Genomic DNA, 23,608 nt, shown 5'->3' on the forward strand with positions numbered 1-23,608 from the left:
TTTTTCCATTCTGAAGGGACTGCGAGTCTACGAGGTTTAATGGATTCTGGTGACTGTATTTGATTCATCAGGTATTGTGGATTATCAATTGTGTTGTCTCAAGGCTTTATTTCAATGCAATAAGGTGTTTTTCTTATTTATATAACCTTTTGGGTTGACTGTCGAATGGATATTCACTGCGTTCATTATTTCTATTAATGTTCTGAGCCTGGCCTGTGTTGATGCTTAGTTTACGTCTTTTTGTACTTTGGGAACTGTTGTGGTTATTACCAAGTAAACCATTTACATTCCATCTCTAGATTAATGGGTTTTGCTTTGGGTGCTTGAGTCTGTTCTAAGATAAACTCCTGGGTATATCTGTTTGTAAAATATGCTTTTGGACTTTCCTGTCAACAATTGTCAGATACTGGATGCTTAATCTATACAGACTCGATTTGGGCATATGTATAAGACTGAACCAACAAAGTTGCCCTGTTGCACTAGGATTCTTTTGTATGCAGTGACTATTGTGGTTTTATGGGACTGATTGTCGGTCCAATATCATTTATTACTCTTTGCTGGGCACTTGGGGAATATCTGATATCTATCAGGAAATTTAGTGACTATTGTGGTTCCATGGGATTGTTTGTTTAAATCACTTATTATTTATTGATGGGTACTGCATAACATTTTTAATAGCAAAACACCCAGTGCTCCTAGACCCACTCAGCAACCTGACTCCTCGTGGTGCTATCCCTTCTAACTGCTATCCTGAAAGGCTTGTATTTGAAGGATGCCACAGTGCTACCTGCCAAACTGAAAGCCTGATTTAAACTGCCCATGGCATAAAAATAAAAAGCTTGCTAAGGTTAATAACATTAAAACTTATTCTGTTGTACAACATTAAATGCTGAATTGGGTCTACAGCTCTATATGGGTGTCCCTTATACTTAGTCTAATCCCATAACCTCTGTAAATTTGACCATCTCCCGTAGCCTTCTCTGTCTCCTGCTGGCTATAGAAAAAGAACTCTCCATTATATCTTCAAAACTGGTATAAGCACGCTAAAAACACTAATTGCAAGCCCTCACAGTAAGTGTTCCTACCCACTAAAATGCTAATAGGGCACAGTAAAGTCTGTAAAATACTCTAAATCCTTATTCTACTTACCTCATAGTCTCAGGCTCTAAGAACCTTATGGTCTGGTTAAGCAACCGCCTCCCACCCCGTCTCCTATCATCTTTACACATGCTGGTCATAACACTACTAAGCTCTAGAGCCATTGCAGCTCACTATGTCACCACCCAAAACAATGTTATTTTTCTCATTGCTAACCATCATGCTCATTCCTCATCTCCTGACCTATTATGAAAATCAGTATTTCCTACGATTTCACTACCCAAAATGCCAAACAACCACCCGAATATTGTCAAATTTAATAGACCACCTAATAAGTAGCCCAACATAAAATACCATTACCTGTACAAACTATCAACCTACCAGTGCCACATACGTCAGCTCTAAAACCAAACACTACCAAAAACTAATAAATAAATTCTTGAAACCTATACTAAGCTTACACTATAACCTCATAATGGATGGTGACATCCACCCTAACCCTGGCCCATCTACTTTTGACAAACCCAACTCCCATACTAGTAACCCTACCAATACAACATCACTAAATAGGCCCCCCAACTCCCTCCTAGTCTGTCACCTAAACATCAGAAGCTTAAATAACAAGGTACATGACCTGCACGCCCTCCTAGCCGTTCATTTCTCTGACATACTCTGTCTAAGAGAAACCTGGCTAAAACCTCAAACTTCTGACAATAAAGTATTACCACCTGGGTATAACATACTGAGGTTTGATAGAACCACTAGGAAGGGAGGCGGGGTAGCTGTACTATATAAATCTACTCTTAATGCTACCTTGGACTCCATACAACCACCCCAAGTAAACAATGCTGGCATTCTTTCTACCAAATTTCAAATTAATAAAAATAAGTGCATAAAGACTGTCTGTATGTATATTCCTCCAGGGAACAATGTTGCTACCCTAGAAAACATCCCCCATTCGTTATCCAGCACCTGTCCTCAAGAAAACATAGTACTTGGAGATTGCAACATATATTGGAATACCTGTTCCTCTGAATCTCCATCCACCCATGTAAACCTATATGAGTTTACACAACTCATATTCACCCCCACCAGGATATGTAAACCTAATCATAAAGAAAGTATACTAGACTGGATCCTTATCAATAGCCATCCCCAGCAGTACACATCAGGCACCCTCCCTGACGACCTATGTGACCACTTTCTTACCTACATAATTAAGCATAAAGCCATAAACCCCCATCAGCCCATCCTCAAAACAATAAGATGCAAGAAGTACTTTAACCCTGCCAAATTCCAGGATGAACTTAAATCTTGCAATTGGTCAGTACTAAAACAAATTACCCCTGGACAAAGCTGTTGCCTACTTTAATAACAAATTCCTTACGATTCTAGATTCTCATGCTCCCGCATGCTCCATTAGAATAAAAACAAAAGTTGCACCATGGTTTACTAAAGACACCAAATCAAAAATCACCTTCAGAAACAGAGCATGGTCCCTATGGCTTAACACAAAAAAAACCCTAGACCAAATCGCAATCGGCAGTTAAGAAATGAGACTAAAAAATCCATTTTACTAGACAAAAAGAACTACTACTGCCATCTACAACAGAAAAATCAAAGTAACCCTCAAAAGTTCTGGGCAGGCATAAATAAACTAATGCACCCTGGTCAAACCACCATTCCAACCCCCACAGCCGCCACAGATAAATCTCCTGAGGATGTTGCAAATACCTTTAACTGCTTCTTTACTGAGACTATCCAATCCCTAGCTAGTCAGCTTCCTCCTAGTTGCCCTAGTTTAAAGTCCTCTTTTCCTAGTACCCACCTCTCCTTTAGATTTCAACCAGTTGCCACCTCTCTTATTCATGCCCTACTCAAAAAATTAAAACCTACCACTCTATCAGCTGATCTTCTCCTGGCAGAATATCTGCAAAAAGCTGCTAATGCCATAGCTTACCCCATCTCTATTCTAATTAACAGAAACTTAGCAGAAGCCACCATCCCCTCCATCTGGAAAATAGCCTATGTAATGCCACTCCATAAAGGTGGTAGTTCCACTGAATTATCTAATTTCAGGCCCATAGCTATATTGTCACCATTGGCCAAAATTATGGAAAAATGCATCCATAGACAATTACTACACCATCTTATCCAAAACAATCAACTGGCTAACTCTCAGCTTGGTTTTAGGCCTCATCACAGCACCACTTCAGTCCTCTTTGCCTTCTCTAACACCATAAACCATAACCGCAACAATAATAAACTATCCTCAGCCCTCTTCTTGGATCTCTCCAAGGCATTCAACATGGTAGATCACCAACTACTACTTCATATCCTGAAAACTAATAACTTATATAATCTAGCTCTCCAATGATTCCAATCTTATCTGAATGGTAGACAACAGGCTATCCTATGGCAGAATAAACTATCTACTCTCTTACCTAATATCCTGGGAGTCCCCCAGGGCTCTATACTAGGACCCCTCCTATTCTCCATTTTTATTAATGACCTCTACACTGTCATCCCTGATGCAACATGTATTCAATATGCATATGACTCCACTCTGATATGCTCAGCTTCCTCCCAGTCAGATCTGTGGACATTATCCCAGAATACTTTTAACACAGTGGAAACTTGGCTATCTGACTGTCTTTTGATCCTAAACCCTAATAAAACAAAGTTGCTACTTTTCTCCCCCACTAGTAGGAACAATGCCTTATCCTTTTCCATACAGTCTAATAATGGTACCACAATATCCCGAATCCTGTACAAAACTCCTAGGTGTCAACATTGATAATAACCTTAAATACGACATGCATGTCAATAATACTATTAAATCCATCAATAAAAAACTTGGGTCACTTTACAAAATCAAACCTTTCCTAACTCCAACTGCCAGAACTGCCATTGCCCATTCTCATTTACTCTCAACTCTATGCTTCCCCTTTACTTACCAACCTAAATAAAACGGAACTCAGTAAACTATCTAGTTGCTATAATCACATTGCCAGATTTGCAACCGGTATGCCCTATAGGACACACCACAGTAATAACCTAAAATCTCTTGGGTGGTTAGAACTACCTTGCCTAATTCAATATAACCAGCTTACAGTGGCACATAAAGCATTTAACCAACCTGAAAATACACCTGCAATCAAAAACATTATATACCCCTACGGCAACCTCAGAGCACTGTGTTCTTCTAATAGACTCTTTGTCCAAACTGTCAAAATCAACAATTTAGCTGCTGCCTCCCCTTTTACCAACTCTGTTGGTAAAATTTGGAATAACCTTCCTGCAGACATTACCCTAGTATCCACCTAAGCCAATTCAAGAAAAGCCTAAAACAGTATTTTAAGTCACACTGCGGTGGTGGTGCTGCGGTAGCATTGTCGCCTCACAGTAAGACGTTGTCTTGTTCGATTCTCAGCTAGAGCGTCTTCTGTGTGGAGACATGTGTGAATGGGCGTACCTTCGTTGAAGGTTGTGAGTCAGGGCCGGCAACTTGGCACGTAAAAAATCTACTGCCAATCATTAGCGGACCGAAGTTCCGCTGTGGCGACCCCTAACCGGGAAAAGCCAAAAGACACAACACCTAGCTATGTCCTTGCTCTAAGCCTGATTAGTACTTGCACTATTATTGTAAGGTAACATTTTCATGGCTACTCTACTGGATTGTAATTTTTACCTTATCTAACCTTTTTTTTTAAATTGTACAACTTTCTTACTACTATAGACTATTGACAGTTACTAACATGTTTTAAGTTTTATGTAATGTCTTTAAGTTTTATGTAATGTCTTTCTGTTTGTACCTTGGAGCTTTTCCCCCCGGGCCTCTGCTGAAAATGGACATGTATCCAGTCGGACTATTCCGGTCAACAAATGTAAAATAAAATAAATAAATAAATAAATAAATAAAAGAAATAGACTGCAGAAGGTTAATAAAACCCCAAAAGTCAGAAATCTGATACAGTAAATGAACACAGTAATTAGGACTGTCCATAGAGATCCACGCGATATAACAGAAGCAAACAAGATATATTACTGTGCAGCTAAATTAATAACTGATAACGTTCTACCACAAGAGCACAGGGTAGTGAGGCAAAGGAAGGGGAGAAATTGAATACCATCAATTAAGTATTGAATAGAGAACAATATAAAGCAATTAAGACAAAAAGTGTCACTGTTAGAAGACTATAGAAGAGGGAACAGATCAACAAAAATACTAAGAAAAATAGATGTGATAAAAGCAGTGCACAGCATTAGAACAGACGAGGATCTATCATGCATTATCGCAAATAAATTAAAAATTTCAGCATAGGCGGAAAAATTTAGAAGATACACAGATATATATAAAGGAAAAATACAAAATAAGCAATTTAGTGATGACCCAAAAAAGTTTTATAGAGGACTGGGAAACAAGGTAAAAGGAACTGAAAGACCGCCAAAAAAAGAAGAAATAGATGCATTTTGGAGATGTATCTATGAAGATCTTGTGGAACACAACAAAGATGTGAAATGGATAAAAGAAATAAAAGAAAGAATAAAAAATTTAAAGGTACAGGATGTGAAATGGGATGAAGCAGCAGCCAGAGAGATTGAAACAAACTTACAAAAAGCCTCTAACTGGAAAACCCCAGGCCCAGATGCAGTACCTAACTTTTGGTTAAAAGTATTAACATTTCTGCATGAAGACCTAGCCATGAGTAAGAACTATTTGTATGCGCACCCCAAACAGACACCAACCTGGCTAACAACAAGTAAAACAATGCTCCTACTTATGAGTGAACCTGCAAGCTACCCCAAAAATTATAGACCAATAACTTGCCTTCCGACGAAGTGTAAACTATACATGGGAATTGATGCCAATAGACTTTATAGTTATTGAGAAGAAAACTCAATTGTGGCAGAAGAAGAAAAGGGCAATAAAAGAAAGTCATATGGAACAAAGGATCATTTGTTGTTAAAGTCATAGTGGAGAACTGTAAAAAGGGAAAGAATCTAAGTATGGCATGGACTGACTACATAAAAGCATTTGATAGTATCCCACATTCATGGATAGAAGAGTGCTTAAAAATGTATAAGATACACCCTACACTGATTGACAACATTACAGTGACCATGAAACAATGGCAGACCACTTTGCAATTAAGCCATGATAAAGGACAAATTATTATCCCATGGATAAAAATTCAAAGGGGGATATTCCAAGGTGATTCTCTGTCACCGTTGCTGTTCTGCCTTGCCTTTAATCCATTAAGATGTCTACTTAACAGCTTAGGCCATGGCTCCTAGAAAACAACAAATTCTAAAGACTTCTCATCTTCCCTTTGTCAATGATTTAAAACTGTATAGCTCATCAGATGAGGAACTGAAAGCACAGCTGCAAGTTGTCAAAACTTTTTCAGATGATATTAGAATGTTATTTGGCCTTAATAAATGTGCAAAAGCAACATTTAAAGCAGGAATACTGCAGCACTAGGAAAACATCAGTTTGGGACAAGGATGTGATATAAAAGAACTTGAGCAAGAGGGAGTGTATAAATACTTGGGAACTGATGAAGGATCAGTAATAAAACATGAACAAATGTGAGTAAAACTTAGTATGGAATATTTTAGAAGACTTAAATTAATCATGAAAACAGCACTGAAATCTAGGAACAAAATTCAAGCTATAAACCAATTTGCTCTTCCTGTCCTAACTTACAGTTTTGGAGTGATTGATTGGCCCCAAAACATGTTGGATAGATTAGATATTAAAACAAGAATAATGCTTCATGCTCACCAAATGATTTATAAAAATCCATGCATATCAAGATTATATATTCCCCGTTCTGAAGGAGGGATGGACCTTCTTGAAATTGATTACATGTACAGATCTGCAATTGTGGGACTCTACACATATTTGCTGACCTCAGAAGACTCAAACGTAGTGAAAGTTTTGAAACATGAGGAGAATAAATCTAAGATGACTTCCCTGCTTAAGTTAGCAGAAGCATATCGGCGTCAAGCAGGAATGGAACTCAAACCAGAAGTAAATAAAAATCAGGCAGCAACTGAATGTGCCAAAAAAACAAAAGAAAGAATATAAGGTGAAGGATCAGATGAAAAGGCAAGAAATGTGGAAAATGCATAAATATAGTTGCAAGTATAGAAAACTTGTGAAAGAACCTCATGTTGATCAGGAACGAACACAGGAATGGTTAAGGGGAGGTGAACTCAAAGCAAAAGATGGAAAGTTAATATTTGCGGCACAAGATAGTGGGCTATGTACATGTTGGTTTACAAAGTCCACTGAACATGTGGGAGAAACCGACAAATCTAGGTTTTGTAAAACTGAACTGGAATCAGTTGCACACCTTGTTACTGGTTGTGACACATTAATGGCAGAAGGACTGTATACTGAAAGGCACAATAATGTGGCGAGTCAGTTGCACTGTGGATTGTGCAAACATTATGGTTTTGAAGTGGGTGAAAAGCACTGGAAACATCAGCCACAAAGCATCATAGAAAATGAAGTCTACATCACATGGCATCATCCATTTCCAACAGTTCAAAAGATAGATGCTAGAAAACCGGATATAGTGGTCCAAGAAAAGAAAACAAAAGTAGCATTAATCATTCAAATCACCACACCCAGTGACTACAGTGTCCTGCGTACAGAGAGACACAAGGTTATAAAATATCAGGATCTGCAAGCAGAAATGAGAGCAATGTGGAAGAAGGGTACCCAGATAGTTCCAATAATAGCAGGAGCAACGGGTCTTATAAAAAAAGAGTCTACAGTCATATTTAGATGTGCTACTAATACCTGTAAATCCATATGAAATACAGAAGGAGTCATTACTGGGCACATTGCAGGTGCTGCGAAGCACACTTTTGGCTGACATCAAAGAGTGAAACAATACTAATTTCATGAACTTTAATCATACTCTGACTTAGGAATGGGGTTCATTCCTGTCATGGTATTAGAAACCCAAAAGATTTGCAGAAATTAAAAAGAGGAAGAAAACTTTTTGGCTGAACAAGAATTGACTGAAATACAAGGTAAGACCTTAAGAAGGAATATGTGTACCTGAAAAAGTCAGTGCATTGAGGTGCCAGATATTTATGAAAAACATTATTGTGATATTGAAATGGCATTCCAGCTACTAATATTTTGAGACAGCAGTGAAGCATCTGAGAATAGTGATGGTTCGGGTTAAGGATTGGATATGTGAAGAAGAAGAAGTGTTAACTTCTTTTTTAAAGGACAAGGCGAGGGTTGTTCACTTTGGGTCTATATTAAAAAGACCGAACGTTCACAACAGTGAATACCACAACAGCAACACAAACGCCGAACTGCTGAAATAGCAAAAGACGTAAACATCGAAATTCAGAACGCCGAACATATTTCCTTGGCCAGCAGAGTGATTGTGGGGAAGAGGAAATATATCCTTTTCCTCACTGTAGTGCGATCTCGGAGTTGGTATATTTATGTAGAGGGGTGTGGGATGCAGGGGGCTTGCCCTCCTGCAAAAGTTAAAGTGTGTTTAAAAAGTTTGTTTATGTAGGTTTGCCTTACCTGTATGGCGCTGTTGTTTCTGGAAATGGGTTCGGTGTTCCAAATTTCGATGTTTACGTCTTTAGCTATTTTTGCAGTTCGGCGTTTATGTGTCGCTGTTGTGGCATTCGCTGCTGTGAACGTTCGGTCTTTTAATAAAGACCCGTTCACTTTATGATAGAAAGAATGTATTTGATCATGTTTATTCCAAGCCAGCACTTCAATAACAAACATGGCTTCTAGATGTCATCAGGAAATGTCAAGCGTGGACTCAAGTATAAACTATTGTATCGTGCCATTTTTAATTTTTTCTTCTGTGAAAAGGGGAGTTTGTGGACATGGGATGCTGTTCACAGGTTTTACGGTATCTGATCGACTGACAGGACTTGAGTCTTCCTTGACAGATGATCCTACTAGATGAGTAATATACAACTGGCTGAAGAAGATAACTAACAATCATCATAACCAGAGGTTAGTGAGGTTTTACCAGGTCATATGTTTACTTTTTCATGGTCTGCGTTAGCTGAAGAAAGCTAATATATTTGAACCGCAGAAGAAAAGACCTGTTAGTTTCCGGTGTTTAATGGAGAGTATCTGTGCATGTTGTTGATGTCATACCCTAAGTTCAATGTTCTAGTAATACTGTATGGACCAAGACTACTCAGTCCTGTTTAAAACACATTGAATGCAAAGGTGAGGTCTATTATTTTTATTACATAACGGATACAATGAATCTAGGTATTGTATACTTTGCCAGATGAGGGACAAAAGGTAAGAGATGATGAATGGGTCCAATGCCAACAAGACTGTTTACTTTCTCTAGTCTAAAGTATACTGAATATAAATGAGAGATGTATTACTATTTTGCTGTATAATAATTGACTTAATGAAACTAGGTGCTACAGACTGATGAGGGGCAAAAAGTAGGATGATGAAATTGCCCTATAAAAATATTGCTCACATAAGACAATTTATTACAGTGCTGTATTAAATGATATGGGAGTTTCCTTATGTGACTACCAAGGCTAAAAATCCAGCAAACATAGGATTTTCTGGCTTTGTGGTATACTAATCAAAGTTATACTGAAAGATGTGGGGTTTCCCTAATGGACTGGACTAACTAGCATAAATGGACTAAACAGGAAAAAGCCTTGGCTGCTTTAAGGGTTGCTGTTTGTTTTTATGGTGAGAATTATTCAGATAATGTAAACCAACGATGTGCCATGTTGCAACACTTTTCATTCTGCCGTGGCTGAAAGCTCTTTTCATTATTTATGATAATGACAGAAGTTGTTTTAAATGATGTGATGGTCTCCATATATGAGTGACAGGGAGGATGTAAAGCCTACATTTTTAATATCTGCTGACTGTATGTTACATCTGTCACAGTTGTAATAATAAGATGTAACTACAACTGCCAAGATTAAGTCAATAGACTATTATTATGTTCTAATTATTTTTATTGCGGATTTCAGAAGACTAATAAACTACTCACTCTAATTGGAAAACTGCATTATATGAGGGTCCTCCTAAATGACTGCAATAGAACATTATCAATTTCAGATCCAAGATCTGTTTTCATGACTTAATTATTGGTTAAAAGTGCATTAGATAAGATGGGAATTTCCCTAAATGGGCAGTAGGAGATCCTTTTAAGACAGGCACTCTTACTCATAGTTGAGATTACAGTGACCTGGCTCTTATCTATAGAGGTCCTGAATGGTTACAATCCCTTGGAATTTGAAAAAAAAAATATGGAGTGTAACCAAATAGTAGATTTTACCCAATTTCTCAGTCTTTCTGTTTCTTAAACTGGACAATTATTTCTGAACACAGACATTCAGTATCTCAGAACCTTGTTTTACAGCTGATAATGATTTCTATGCAAGGTTACCAGTGGGTCAGATCAAAGGTGATTGGACTATTATAATTTAAAAACTGAAAGAGCAGACAGAAAGCAATAAATTAAACAAATAAATCAAAAACCAACACTATGGGTAGAACCACAATCAACTAACAGAAGGACTAGCACAAACAGGAAACACCAAAAACAATTTATTATTCAAGCACTTAGGTTTGTGGTTCTACCCACAGTGCAATTTTTGCATTTATTACTATTATACTTTGGCATTTTCAGTCCACTGTAATTTTTACCTCAATACAGCAAAGCAGGGTAAAAACTTCTTTAAGCATCACTTTCACATATTAATACAAACTAGCACAAACACTCTCACACAGAACAAATAATATGAAGTCACTTAGTACAAGGGGTCATAAGGTTCCAGGAAATGTAATTGCAGACTCATTTCTTAGGCACAAAGATTCTGTTCTCATCAGGCTAAATAAGAAAGGGATGACAGACAGTTGTCCTTCTGGTGCCAGGATACGTGCCATTATAAGTGTTGCAAATTCTTCAACTGCAGATATATGATTACATTCTGGTAGTGGTCCATGTGGGTGAGAATGATTTCAAGCATTTACACAGAGGGACATCTCAGACAGACAGCTTTGCTGAAATACAGGAACAGAGATACCGAATACTGCCCAGGAGAGCTGGGTTCAGTTAGTGTCTGAGGTGCTTGACAAAATTGGCAGGGGATATGAGAATGCCCTTCATGGTACGAGGGGTACAGAGATGACTGCAGTTAACAACAAAACTTTGGATGAAGTGGGGGGCCTCATGTGGTCTGGGGGGGGGCAGTGATGTCCAAAAAAAACACTATATGGTGGAAGCCTTTATTGAGCATGTGTACTGGAGGATATATTTGTGTAGCAGATGGCATACTGGTCCTGTAGTGAAGACGGCTGCACATCCCTTAGCCCATGGAAGGGGTTAGGACATAAAGAAATGCCTTTATCGCTGGAATGCCTGCAAGGGCACAACTCTCATGGCTGTCTACATGGCTCCCTACAGATGGCTCTCAACCTCATGGACCTGGGAATGACCCCACCAAGACAGAACAAATGGGCTCAAATTCAGTTCGGGAAGGCTTGATTGTCTGTAGATGAAGGAGGAAGACCTAGGGGAAAAATATATTTTTATCTTAGATGACCAGAAGCCATCAGATGGTGCAAGAGAAGCAGTCACATAAAAGTCTGTCTTTCAGTATACAGTTTCTTCTCAAGATTTTGTGTAGGATTAGAGTTTGATTTCAGTTTAATGTCTATCATCCCAGTGTTGATTCTTCCATTTGCTGTTTTAATTCTATTTCTCATCCCAGCTTCTCCATAGTCAATGTGCCTTTAAAACATCCAAGGCAGTCCGCATACCCTCTGTCTCTTTAGCCTGAAGCTAATATGAACACTTAGCAGTGTTGTTTTTTGCTTTTAGTGAGGCACACGAAAAAGAAATAATATATATATATATATATATATATATATATATATATATATATATATATATATATATATATATATATATAAAAAAAAAAATATATATATATATATATATATATATATATATATATATAATTTTTTTTTGCGTTATACAAGTTGGAGGCAAAATTGGATCTTCCTTAGATAAACCCTTCCGTAAGTGAAAATAATATGAATGGTAAAAAGCAAGAAGATAAGAAGATACTCTTACTATTTCTCACAAAGAACTTCACCCACCTTAAATCTACATTTTCTGTATTGTCCCTCAATAACACCCCCATTAATGTTGAACCTACTAGGAGTAATGATAGATGACCAACTCAAGTTTGATCTACACGTAAACAACTGTATCAAAAAGACACACCAAAAACTTGGCCTTCTTTATAAAAACAAAAAGTTTCTAACTAACAAAGCAAAAATAACCCTCTCTCATGCATACCTCCCACCTAGGCTTCTATATAGCTGCCAAATTCTTACCAATCTTAACTCCACCCTACTAATTAAACTACAGTCTACCTATAACAAGGTTGCCAGATTCGCTGCTCACCAAACTTATAAATCGCATCATTGTCTTTCACTAAGATACCTAAACTGTCTGGAATTACCTCACCAGCTTCTACTCTCTCAACTACAGTTAATTCACTCTATACTATACCTGAAATGAGCTGCGGTGGTGGTGCTGCGGTAGCATTGTCGCCTCACAGTAAGACGTTGTCCTGTTTGATTCTCAGCTAGAATGTCTTCTGTGTGGAGACATGCGTGAATGGGCGTATCTTCGATGAAGGTTGTGCAGGGCCGGCAACTTGGCACGTAAAAATCTACTGTCAATCATTAGCGGACCGGAGTTCCACTGTGGCGACCCCTAACCGGGAAAAGCAGAAAGGCACAACATACTATACCTGAAATCCTTCTGCCCTAGCCTGTCTCCCCTCATCTCTCAATATTCCCCCATTAGGTCCCTACGTAGCTCTGACCTTACCCTACTACAAATATACAAACCTAAGACTAAAATCGGCTGCAACCTCTACAGCTACAATCCTACCATATCATGGAACAAATTACCACTAGAAATCAGGTCCCTCAAACATCCAGATCAATTCAAAACTGCCACTACAGAGTACCTGCAAACTCACTGGTCCTGCCTATGCACTTATCCTCCCTGATCTAGCCCATTAATTCAGATGTAATCACCAAGACCTTTTTAGCTCGTAAACCTCTTCACAGTATCGCTCTTCTTCTCCATCTCATCTCCATTTCTAAAGTCACACATCTCATGAAATAACTACACACACTATGAACTCTTCACTGTTTATTGAGAACATTTGTATCAAATAATTTCTTTTATGTACGCTTATTATATTTTTAAGTTTTTTTTCTCCATTATTATTTTTCTGATAAAATGTATTTCATTGTATGTATACATTGTAACCTGCTGACACTGTTAACACTAAAACTGTAAAACTGTGGAGCTTTTCTCCCCGGGCCTCCGCTGAAAAAGGGGTACTTAGCTCAATCGGACTAACCTGGGCACAAATATAAAATAAATAAATAAATAAAATATGAATACCACCTGTTTTTCATTTAAGCATCCAGAGGATCATAAATATTGCTCTTCTATCTATTTTCATTTCCTCAGGATCCACCATTTCTGAACCTTGGGTGCCTCTCCTGGTGTCAATGGGTCCTACTCCTCCTCCTTCGTCTAAGCCAGGGTCTGTCAAGGGTGCCATAACTCTCAACATGGGATTTCTCACCATAGTGAATTAAGAGCCTTCTGGCTCACCAGACCTCTCAGTCTTGCTCTTTGCAGGTGCTGTAGTCTTTGGTTAGATATATGATGTTCCTAATACATACACTGTACCTGTCTGTCGGTTGTTGAACTGATACATACTTTACCATCACATGGTCTTCTTGTTCGATGACCTAGAAGAGATATTTTTGCTGAAGAAAGTTGCTCCTGTGAATTGTATGTTTGGATTTGGTGATTCCTACTTTTTAAAATAATGAAACTATTGTGTTAACATTGCTTTGTAGTTTTCCAGTTGTTTTCTAGTCAGCTACTACCAAGAAATAGACCTTAGTAAATAATTAAGGCATATATCCTGATAAATGTAAATACTGATGCCAGATACTTAGTACATTTTCAAGAAACAGATGGCACTCCAAGAGACAGTAAAGAAAACTAGAAATGTGAATATACACATAAGCAACATGGGAGTGCAATGCAAACATTCAATAAGTATGTGAAATCTGTTCGTTATCAAAAATATCTTCACCTAACTTAAGTCTAGGACAAGCTAAAGCAGATAAAGCCTTTTGAAAATTCTGAATAATCTTGATAAAAACTCTTTTCCTTCTGAGGAGCAGAGATGACCAAATAGCTCTTTCCCACAGTAACTCTTATGTGAATGAAAAATCTAAGAAAATGTGTAACTTAGAATGTATGTAATTTGTGTTAAATGTTTGTTTTTGTTTTGTCTTTCTTTTTGATAAACTCTGTGGAACAACTAGTGAAAACTAACGGTACATTCCAGTGGCTATTGGTTTTGGCTTTAAATAATCTGCAATAATCCATCCATCCTCAACCCCTTTTCCCCATTTTGCACATGTGGTCGGGGTGTCATTTCAACATTGACAATCATCTGAAGCCAAGGTTTAAACCACTGGGTGGCTAGCCCTGCCGTGGTAGTTCATCTGCACCACTCACTCAGTCATGCACGCGCGCATACACACACACACACCTACGGCCAATTTAGTGTGTTCAATCCACCTACTGCTTGTCTTTGGAATGTGGGAGGATCCCAGAGCACCCAGAGGAAACCCACATGACTGCAGGGAGGACATGCAGACTCCACACAGAAGGCACCCCAGCCAAGAATCAAACCAGAAATCCCTCTTGCTGTGAGGTGACAATGCTAACCACTGCACCACCTGTAATAAGTTTGAGTTTTTTCAAACAATTTTCTCCTTGTCACAACAAATGCTTAGAATATTTATATCATCTTATAACTTCAGTGATTAACTTCCAAGTCCTTATAACAAAGAATGTTAATAATAACTGTGGGAGAAGAAAACACTGTTAGGTTACGCCCAGTCTTCACACACCTGTTGTTAAAGATTGAGTAAAAAGTGAAGGCAAAAACAGCTAGCATGCACATGTTGTTTCTTTAAAACATAACTTGGTATTCCCATTAACGACATTATTTAAAGAAATTTATTAGCTCATTAGCAATTCTGTGCTGTGAAATGTCACACCTCTAGCAGCATATGCACAACTGTACACATTCCAGAACTCCTTCTTCTTCATAAGATACACAATGTAATTATCTTGTGAACAGTAAATGTCATTAAAAGGTCCTAACAACATTATTTTTTTTTAAACTAACAACAATGTCACTTGTTCTGCGGACCAATGATCCTCTGTGGCGATCGCTAACAGGAGCAGCCGAAAGGAGAACAACAACATTATTGGTAAAAAGTATTTTTTACAGTAATAACGGTCAGTATGTTCACATTTATGCCAACACTGTAAAACATTACAGGATCATAGCAGGTTACTAGACTAAAGGTCCTAGAGCCCTTTTTAAGCCTAGCCATTTATGCCCTAATTTTCACAGTTATCAATGGGAATAATGTACACAAACACTGAATTATATTTTCTGTAAAGTGCCACAAATTCTCATACCTTAGAAATTGTGCATATAGTATCAGAGCAGTTTTGTTCAGCCAGACTTAAGGCTTCACATGACAGCAAGAAGTTCCTAACTCCTTGTTTACTGATATATTCATAGAATAGGAAAATTATTTTTACTTATATAATTAACAGTAAATAAATACCTCTCAACATGTATAGTTTAGTAAACACAGAACACTATATAAGTAAGTCTGTTCGAAAAAATAGAACGCTATATAAGTAAGCCTGTTCTCAAAAATAGAATGCTGTAGAAGTAGTTGTACAGACACGATTTTTATTATTTATTTGTACTTTTCGTAACGGGATATATGTGTGTTTTATCAATTATATAAGTTTTAAGTCTTTGTTATAATGCTTGAAATCATGTATATGTGATTTGCTCAGTTTTATACTTGTTTTAACATTATGCTAGTTTTTATGATTTACTAGTTGTGAATGATTAATGTTAATAATCAATTAAAAGACTTTCTGATTGGTTGTTAGCTCAGACGGAAGTAGCATGTAAGAAAGTTCTTTTTGATGTATGCAATAAAGGTCTGATGAAGTGGTGCTTAGTCACTACGAAAGCGCTTACCAGAATAAAACTACTTGCTTTTGTATATACCGTGGCTTCCTTAATCTTTGGTTGGGTCGTTGGATGCTGCTGTGGAATATGTACAGTTTAGTGCAAATACAAATGACAATTTTTTTCTACAACATCTAAAGTTACACCTAATGTCATACGTAGTTTGTAAGTCATTTGGTTGTGAAATTTTGAAGCACACACAAAAATGTATTTATTTATTTGGCATAAGTCCAACTGGGTCATGAGGTACCCATTTTCAGTGGAAGCCGGGGGAGAAAAGCATATTTTCATAAAAATTAGCAAACAGCTAGTAGTATCTCCAGAACATGGACAGTAGCAGTGTATTTACTATATCTCACTGTGACATTTCACACATCCTCCTCAACAGCACATAGTCCTATCAGTCATGAAAATGTATGTATGTTTTTCGGCGTTTCCCGGTTAGGGGTTGCCACAGCGAAACTCCGGTCCACTCATGATTGGCAGTGGATTTTACAGTGCCGAGTTGCCAGCCCGACGCCCAACCTTCAACGAAGACACGCCCATTCATGCTTGCACGTACCTGCATGCCTTTAACGTCACTCGACTGCAGGGAGGGCATGCAAACTCTACACAGAAGGCACTCCAGCTGAGAATCGAACGGGAGAACCTCTTGCTGTGAGACGACAATGCTAACCGCTGCAGCTTCCTATCAGTTATGAAAATATGAATGTAAATATGAAGCTAGAATAACAAGTGACAAAGAGTGATTACTATCTCCACCGTAGGACATCCTAAACTAATAATCTTACTGTGTTTTTTATTGCACTTTTCTCTTTCCTATACTACCAATTACTAATTATTAAATCACTTAGTTAAGGAAGCCGGCCTCAAAAAATCAGTACGTTAGAATGAGCTATGAGTGTAAGATTAAAGTATACAGAAAAGTGTCACAGCCATGATTGAGTTATGGTAATTTTTAAGGCTTCCTAATGAAAGTCCAAGAGTTCTGTTATTGTCACACAAAACCCTAGAAACAACTTAATGTGAAAAATGCTTGAGAGGAATCACATATAAAAGTTTTTTTGAAGGATGGAACCCTCCGCTCCCCCTGTTACTTACATACACTGGCTCTGAGACTGCACTATCTTGGGGGGGGGGGGGGTCTCCAGTATTTCACAATCTCAATTTTTAATGCAACTTTCCCAGAAATGTACAACAGCTATCAACACTAAGAAAGTCAATAATTAGTGTAGAAATGTTAAGCCTGGCACCCAATTTGTAATGTTTACAGAAATGAAATTACTGTCAGAATTACCACAAGTCTCACATCTAAGCTGTACTCACTGGAATACCTCTTAATCTCTTATAGCAAGAAAGCTGGACAAAGCCATAAATAAGTGTGGGGGGGGGGCAAAGGCCCCACAGTAGAGAGACACATTTTTTAAATATTGCCCTTACAAAATTAGAAAGTTGACAGCATAACAGGTTTTGAATTACCATTTATTTTCAGAAGGGTATGAAGTTTGAAACTCAAATGCCTATCATTATTTTCTGACTTCAGTCCTCATTAATTTGACAATAACTTCCCAAAAAAACAAAAGTTTATGAGGAACAGACCAAAAATATGAGAGGAAAGTATGGACATTCTACAAACATTTGGATAGTTGAGAGGTATGAACACTGGATGCATTGACAGTTTTTGTTATTGCTAGTTCTGTATTTACAGTAGTACAGAGACATTGGCTGGGAAGGAAACAGTGGCCATTCCTTTCCTTTCCTTGCGCATTGGATCTCCAGCAGTGAAAAGCAGTTTTTATAGCTCACTGAAAGTTCTGCTGCAACAGAAAATCTGATTAAATCTCACACTTTGGCAGTTTAAATTTCTGGCTTCAGCTGAAGAAAAAGATGTCTTTTTTCTCTGACAGTACATACCTCTGTCTTACTGGAATCAGTAACTTACAGCTTTAGCTTTAGAAAGTTGTCCATGTAAAGGTTTGTCCATTTCCAAAAACAGTTCAATTTTCCCTTCTTCCCACTTTGTGCTCAAAACTTTAACCTGGAACTTATACAATCTTAAACTAGAAATTTCCAGTAACCAGCTTGGTCAGCTGTTTCAGCTCATTTTTCCCCTTTCATTTTCTGTCTCACACACTTCCTAAATATATTTCTTATGAAGATAAAGAACTGTGGGCTGTTTTTTCCAAGCATTCCTCCCTTAAGGATGCAATTAGCCTACACAGGTGTCAGATATCTCAAGTTCTGAAAGTTTACTTTTACTGGAGTTTAAAAATGTCTCGTCTTGCAGTGTAATATCCTTGCATCCCTTGGTTAGAGATTTTTTTTTTCATGGTTTGCTTTATATTTTTTTTTAAGAATTGACAGTTGTATATGTAAGAATATCTGTCTAAAGTTGTTTGCTTTTAGTTCTCAATACTGTTTAAAAAGGCAATTATACAGTCTTGCTTGTTATAGTATACAAGATTAAAAGCTTTTCATATATTTTGAATTCCGCCAAAATAGGAGCTTTGCTTGTCACAGATTTTTACTTTCTAATTAAGAATAGTTTTCTGAGTGCAATATAAATTCTAACATTTTACATTTCAGTTCCATTTACCATTTCTAGTATTAGAACAATACTCAAATACTAGAAAATACTATACAAGAGCATTGCCTAGTTTAGTGAATAGCAATGCAATTAGTATGAAAATATCATCTCCTTTTAAGAGTAATGATCTTTCCTCCCTATGTATCCTAGGACTGAAGTAAATGTAAAATGAGGAAAATGTCATTGTTTAGTATGTTCAAGTTTGGCACTGAATCCTAGCGGCTAAGATTGTAGTTGCTGTATATATTTAAGCTGCTTGAACTATCTTCTAAATGGCCTTCATTTCAATGGATAGTTTATGGAATATTTTATGACATGGGATGAATGCCAACAAGATCTTTCTGAATAATCAGACAAGATGTAAGGCTGTGACTTTTAATAATGTGCCTTAATTCAGTGTCTGAATGGAGGCATGGCTTCCATTTATGTGCATCACACCAACAGTGTGCTCTACAGAGAAACTCAGTAGGTTCTTATAAAGAATCAGAAGCGTATGGTAACAAATTATCCCGATACTGTAGCTTGGATCACATTGGTAATTATTCTTTTACCTAGACTACCAATCACCTTAGATCATCATTTGGTGGCAAGATGACAAAAGTGGAAGGCACATTCAGCAATGTTACTAATAAACAGTAAGGATTAGTAAGGATTTCTAAGCATACATTTTGGATTCATACCTAGATCTGTCCTACAAAGTAAGTCAACATTTTATATGAGTGGCTAAGAATCAGCCTGCTAGGACTGCTACTAAAATTCTGGAAGTAGCCAGTTAATGAAGGGATGTTTTTGATAGGGATATTCTCCATTTTAAGACCTTGTGATCTCTCTTCCTAGGGGAAAGAATCCTTAAAGGGAAGAAATATTCTCTTTTTCAGAAGCAGTGAACAAATTCTGGAAAACTTTCTGCCTTAGGACTCTTTCTGGGAGACCTAAATTCTTTTGAAGAATATGATGAATATGACACCTGGCTCCACATGGTACTGAGGGATAACAGTAACATAGTGATTTTGATCCAAAAGATCTGAGTTCAATTACAATGTTAGATACTCGAGAAGCTGGCTAGAGGAAGGTGGAAGTCAGCAACCAATGCCAGTTTGTCCATTCGGGGGAAGAAGATTCCTCATCTACCATTCTCCCACACACAGGATGAGGCTTGCAGGCAATGGGAAGCCACAAAGTACAGGTGTATGTTGGCTAGGTGTTACCAAGCCAGTGACAATACAGCTAACCAGCATATGTGTGGAAGCATGCATATTTTGAAGGATATCCTGGATTGGAGATCCTTGTTATGTTGCAAGTGCATACTTCAGTTACCCAGGGATGGGTTTAGGGCCATTAGAAATGCCCCCAAAGCCTCTATCAGGAAATGTAGCCAAGAGCACAAACCACCTTCTTATCAGCTTGTATGACAACCCCTCCAGTTGACACATGCTCCTGTTCTGTGGCAGGGGAATAAATGGGCTCAAAACTGACAGGATGGAGTCTGATAATTGTTAGGTACAGAAGGAAAAAGCACATGATGATCCTTTCCTCTTCATTATAGGCAGATAAACTTGAAAGTTGTTCAGTGTCTTTATGGAGTGGAACTGCTACTAGATTGCTATAAACATTTATGCAGCAATGAAGACTTTTGATCATGGGACACATACAGATTTGACACATGTTCAATGGATGAATATGTACATCTAAATTCCCCCCTCAGAGTACTTGAAAGAACTGATCATAGTTATACCATTTCTCTTCAAACAAACAAATGTACTGGTGGAGGATGCAGGACTGATGGAAAGTGTGACATCTGTTTTGGAAGCATAACTAGTTGGAAAGACTTCAGTATTAAATAATCGTGAATTGAATAATAGATCATTACATTTACCTAGTGAAAAATTCTACCACTGAATGTTTAGATGAATGCTTGTTAATGTCCAAAAACACTCTTACAGTTATCACAGACTGGCCCTGGTCCTGTTGCAATACTCTCAGTACATACAGCAACGTTTTGAGGGTGCAAATTTCTACAGATGTTCTGGCCCTGATGAGGAAGTGACAATATCAGGTAGCTACAAAGAGACATGCCAGTCTCTGACAGGAGAGCCTTTACATCTTTGTAAGCCGAGTCAATGTAGTGGAAATATGAAGAAAAGCACCTTCTCTGGAATTGTCCTTATGTTTGTGCATTTTTTTATTCTCTACTTTTCTTTTGTTAGTATGGACTCCCCCCTTTTAAAGCATAACCAATTCCACTATCCTCCAAATGTTTTAACTTTTTTAATAAGAGGCAGAATGGCTCTCTAATTGCATCTGCTACCTGATGTTAGCATCTCTGTTAACTTCAAGCAGCCCTCAGTGTTATGCTTAGTTCATAAACAAAATGGGCAGTTCTAATAAAAAAATGTGGTGCTCTCTGCCATATGTAGATACATATCTAGTAAGATCTCAGTGAAAAAATATAAAAGCTGACAAACATTTAGTCCTAACACATAGAGTCAAAGTTTTGACTAACAAGAAGAAATAAAACCTATGAACTATGAACCTATAAAATGATCACAAGGCGTACATCACCATATAAACTACTGTGAAGCGTAAGCCAGCACCTGACACCACCTCACAATGAACACTGATATGTGGAAAGTGAGCAAAATGCCTGAATTTGTTACTTGCTGCAAGAGTTCTCTTCAAAGTAACCTAACAAATGACATTTCCATTTTCATCTGAAAAATCCAACGGCTTTCTTCCAATAAACTACCTACTCTACCAAGTGGGAAGGAAGTTATAATGACAAATGCAGAAACATAAGCAACACAAGTAACATATAACAGTTTTCTACTCACTTCTGGAGACTTGCACCAATTCTGTGACACTAAAAACTCCGGATGTCATGAAACTTTCCTGAAATTCCGCAACATCTGCAAGAACAGAAAAGAAAAACGGAAACATCAGACAGAGTGTGACAGTCTGTTAACAAACACATACAATGAAAAATGAAATGCAACAATAGCATACACGGAAATTTATAAACTAGATCAATACTATAGGAAAACTTGATTTTATGCTTACATTTCAGCACATGCCTAACAATGTTGGAGAAGTTCTCTTAGTTTTCTACCCTGACAGCCACTCTATTTCAAAAAAGAAGGAAGTCTATAGGTGTATAATAATTCTGAATCATTACCAACTGACTTGCAAAATGATCCATAGACAGGGAACTGCTGGAGTTTCTTTTTATCAAAAATAACAAAAGTACAGTTTTGTACCTACCATAAATGTAGATGTTCGAAGATCCACATTGCTGCAGTCCTAACACTTGGGTAGTCCGCTGTCCCAGTCGGCCCGAATAGCAAAGCATAAGGCTGACGTCGGTCAAGGCGCATTTGTCTGACATCAGGACGTCAGGGTACAAATGCGCATGACCGACGTCATATCCTCAGTCTTTTCTTGCCCCAGATGTCAGAAGACCCTAAAAAGATAAGGCCAAAACCAAAAACACCAAACACTTCTGTACCCAATATATATACAATATATACAAATTTACAAAAATAGAACCCCACCCACACAACCACCCCTAAACACAGAGGGGAAGGAGGGAGGGTATTGGACTGCAGCAATGTGGATCTTCGAACATCTACATTTATGGTAGGTACAAAACTGTACTATGTTCTTCATCTCACATTGCTGCAGTCCTAACACTTGGGTAGAATCCCAAAGCAGAGGTAAGGGAGGATGGCTAAACTATAATGAAGCAGGAGCTGCCAAAATGCCCTGCAACACAGCAGTGGCAAAACCAGCCCTGGATTTAGAATAGAGAGGAAGGTGGTAATGCTTGGAGAAAGTATGCACTGAACTCCAAGTAGCTGCCTCCAAAATATCCTTAGTTGCCACCCCCCTTAGAAATGTTGTTGAAGTGGCAGTAGCCCTAGTGGAATGAGGCCTAATCCCAGCTGGAATCTCCTTGCCATGATGGGAATAACAGAATGCAATGCAAAACCCAATCCACTTAGATATAGTTTGTTTTGACACAGGCTTGCCCTGAGAACTCAAAGCAAAAGAAACAAACAACTGCTGAGACTGCCTAAAATCCCTAGTCCTGCTTAAATAATAACGCAACTGCCTGTGTACATCTAAAGTGTGCAAAATCTTTTCCCCCCTATTTTGGGGATCTGCATAAAAAGTAGGCAAATGAATAGTTTGGTTTAAAGCCACACTAGAAACCACCTTGGGCATAAAGGAAGGATTAGTACGTAATGATACCCTATCCTTATGAAAAATCAAAAAAGGCTCAACCGCCATAAGGGCCTGCAATTCAGAAACCCTTCTTGCAGAAGTAAGGGCCAACAAAAAGGCAGTCTTCCATGACAAGTATTTCAATTCAGCAGTAGCCGCAGGCTCAAAAGGTTGTAGAGTAAGTTTCTCCAACACGAAATTGAGGTCCCAAGCAGGAGTAGGAGCTCTACGTGGGGGTCTTATATTCTTTGCCCCTCTAAGAAATTGCTTGAACAAAGGATGAGAAAACAATGGTGGATCACAATCATAGTGAGCTGAAATTGCTGCAGCATGAATCTTAATGGAAGAGAAAGACAAACCTTTGTCCAATAACTCAGTAAGATATTGAAGAGCCACACTCAAATTAGGCTCAGAAACATCCAAATCCTTTGCTGCACTCCAAAATAAAAATCTCTTCCATTTTTCTGCATACACTTTACGTGTACTAGGTCTTCTGGCTTCCATAATCACATTCAAAACTTG

At 37.9% G+C, this 23,608-nt stretch overlaps 1 protein-coding gene across 4 annotated transcripts in view; it reads right to left on the minus strand.

Moving 5' to 3' along the window:
* The window catches only part of NFIC (nuclear factor I C), a 1,851,273-nt gene that overhangs the window by 548,077 nt on the left and 1,279,588 nt on the right, over positions 1 to 23,608 (minus strand). For all 4 annotated transcript variants that reach the window (XM_044054106.1, XM_044054104.1, XM_044054105.1 and 1 more), the window contains exon 4: positions 21,697 to 21,771. In XM_044054106.1, the coding sequence (XP_043910041.1) occupies positions 21,697 to 21,771 (75 nt within the window). The remainder of the gene's footprint in view (positions 1 to 21,696; positions 21,772 to 23,608) is intronic.

This window comes from Protopterus annectens, chromosome 13.part0 (assembly GCF_019279795.1).
Source record: "Protopterus annectens isolate FY-2018-M chromosome 13.part0, PAN1.0, whole genome shotgun sequence".
Lineage (NCBI taxonomy): Eukaryota > Metazoa > Chordata > Ceratodontiformes > Protopteridae > Protopterus > Protopterus annectens.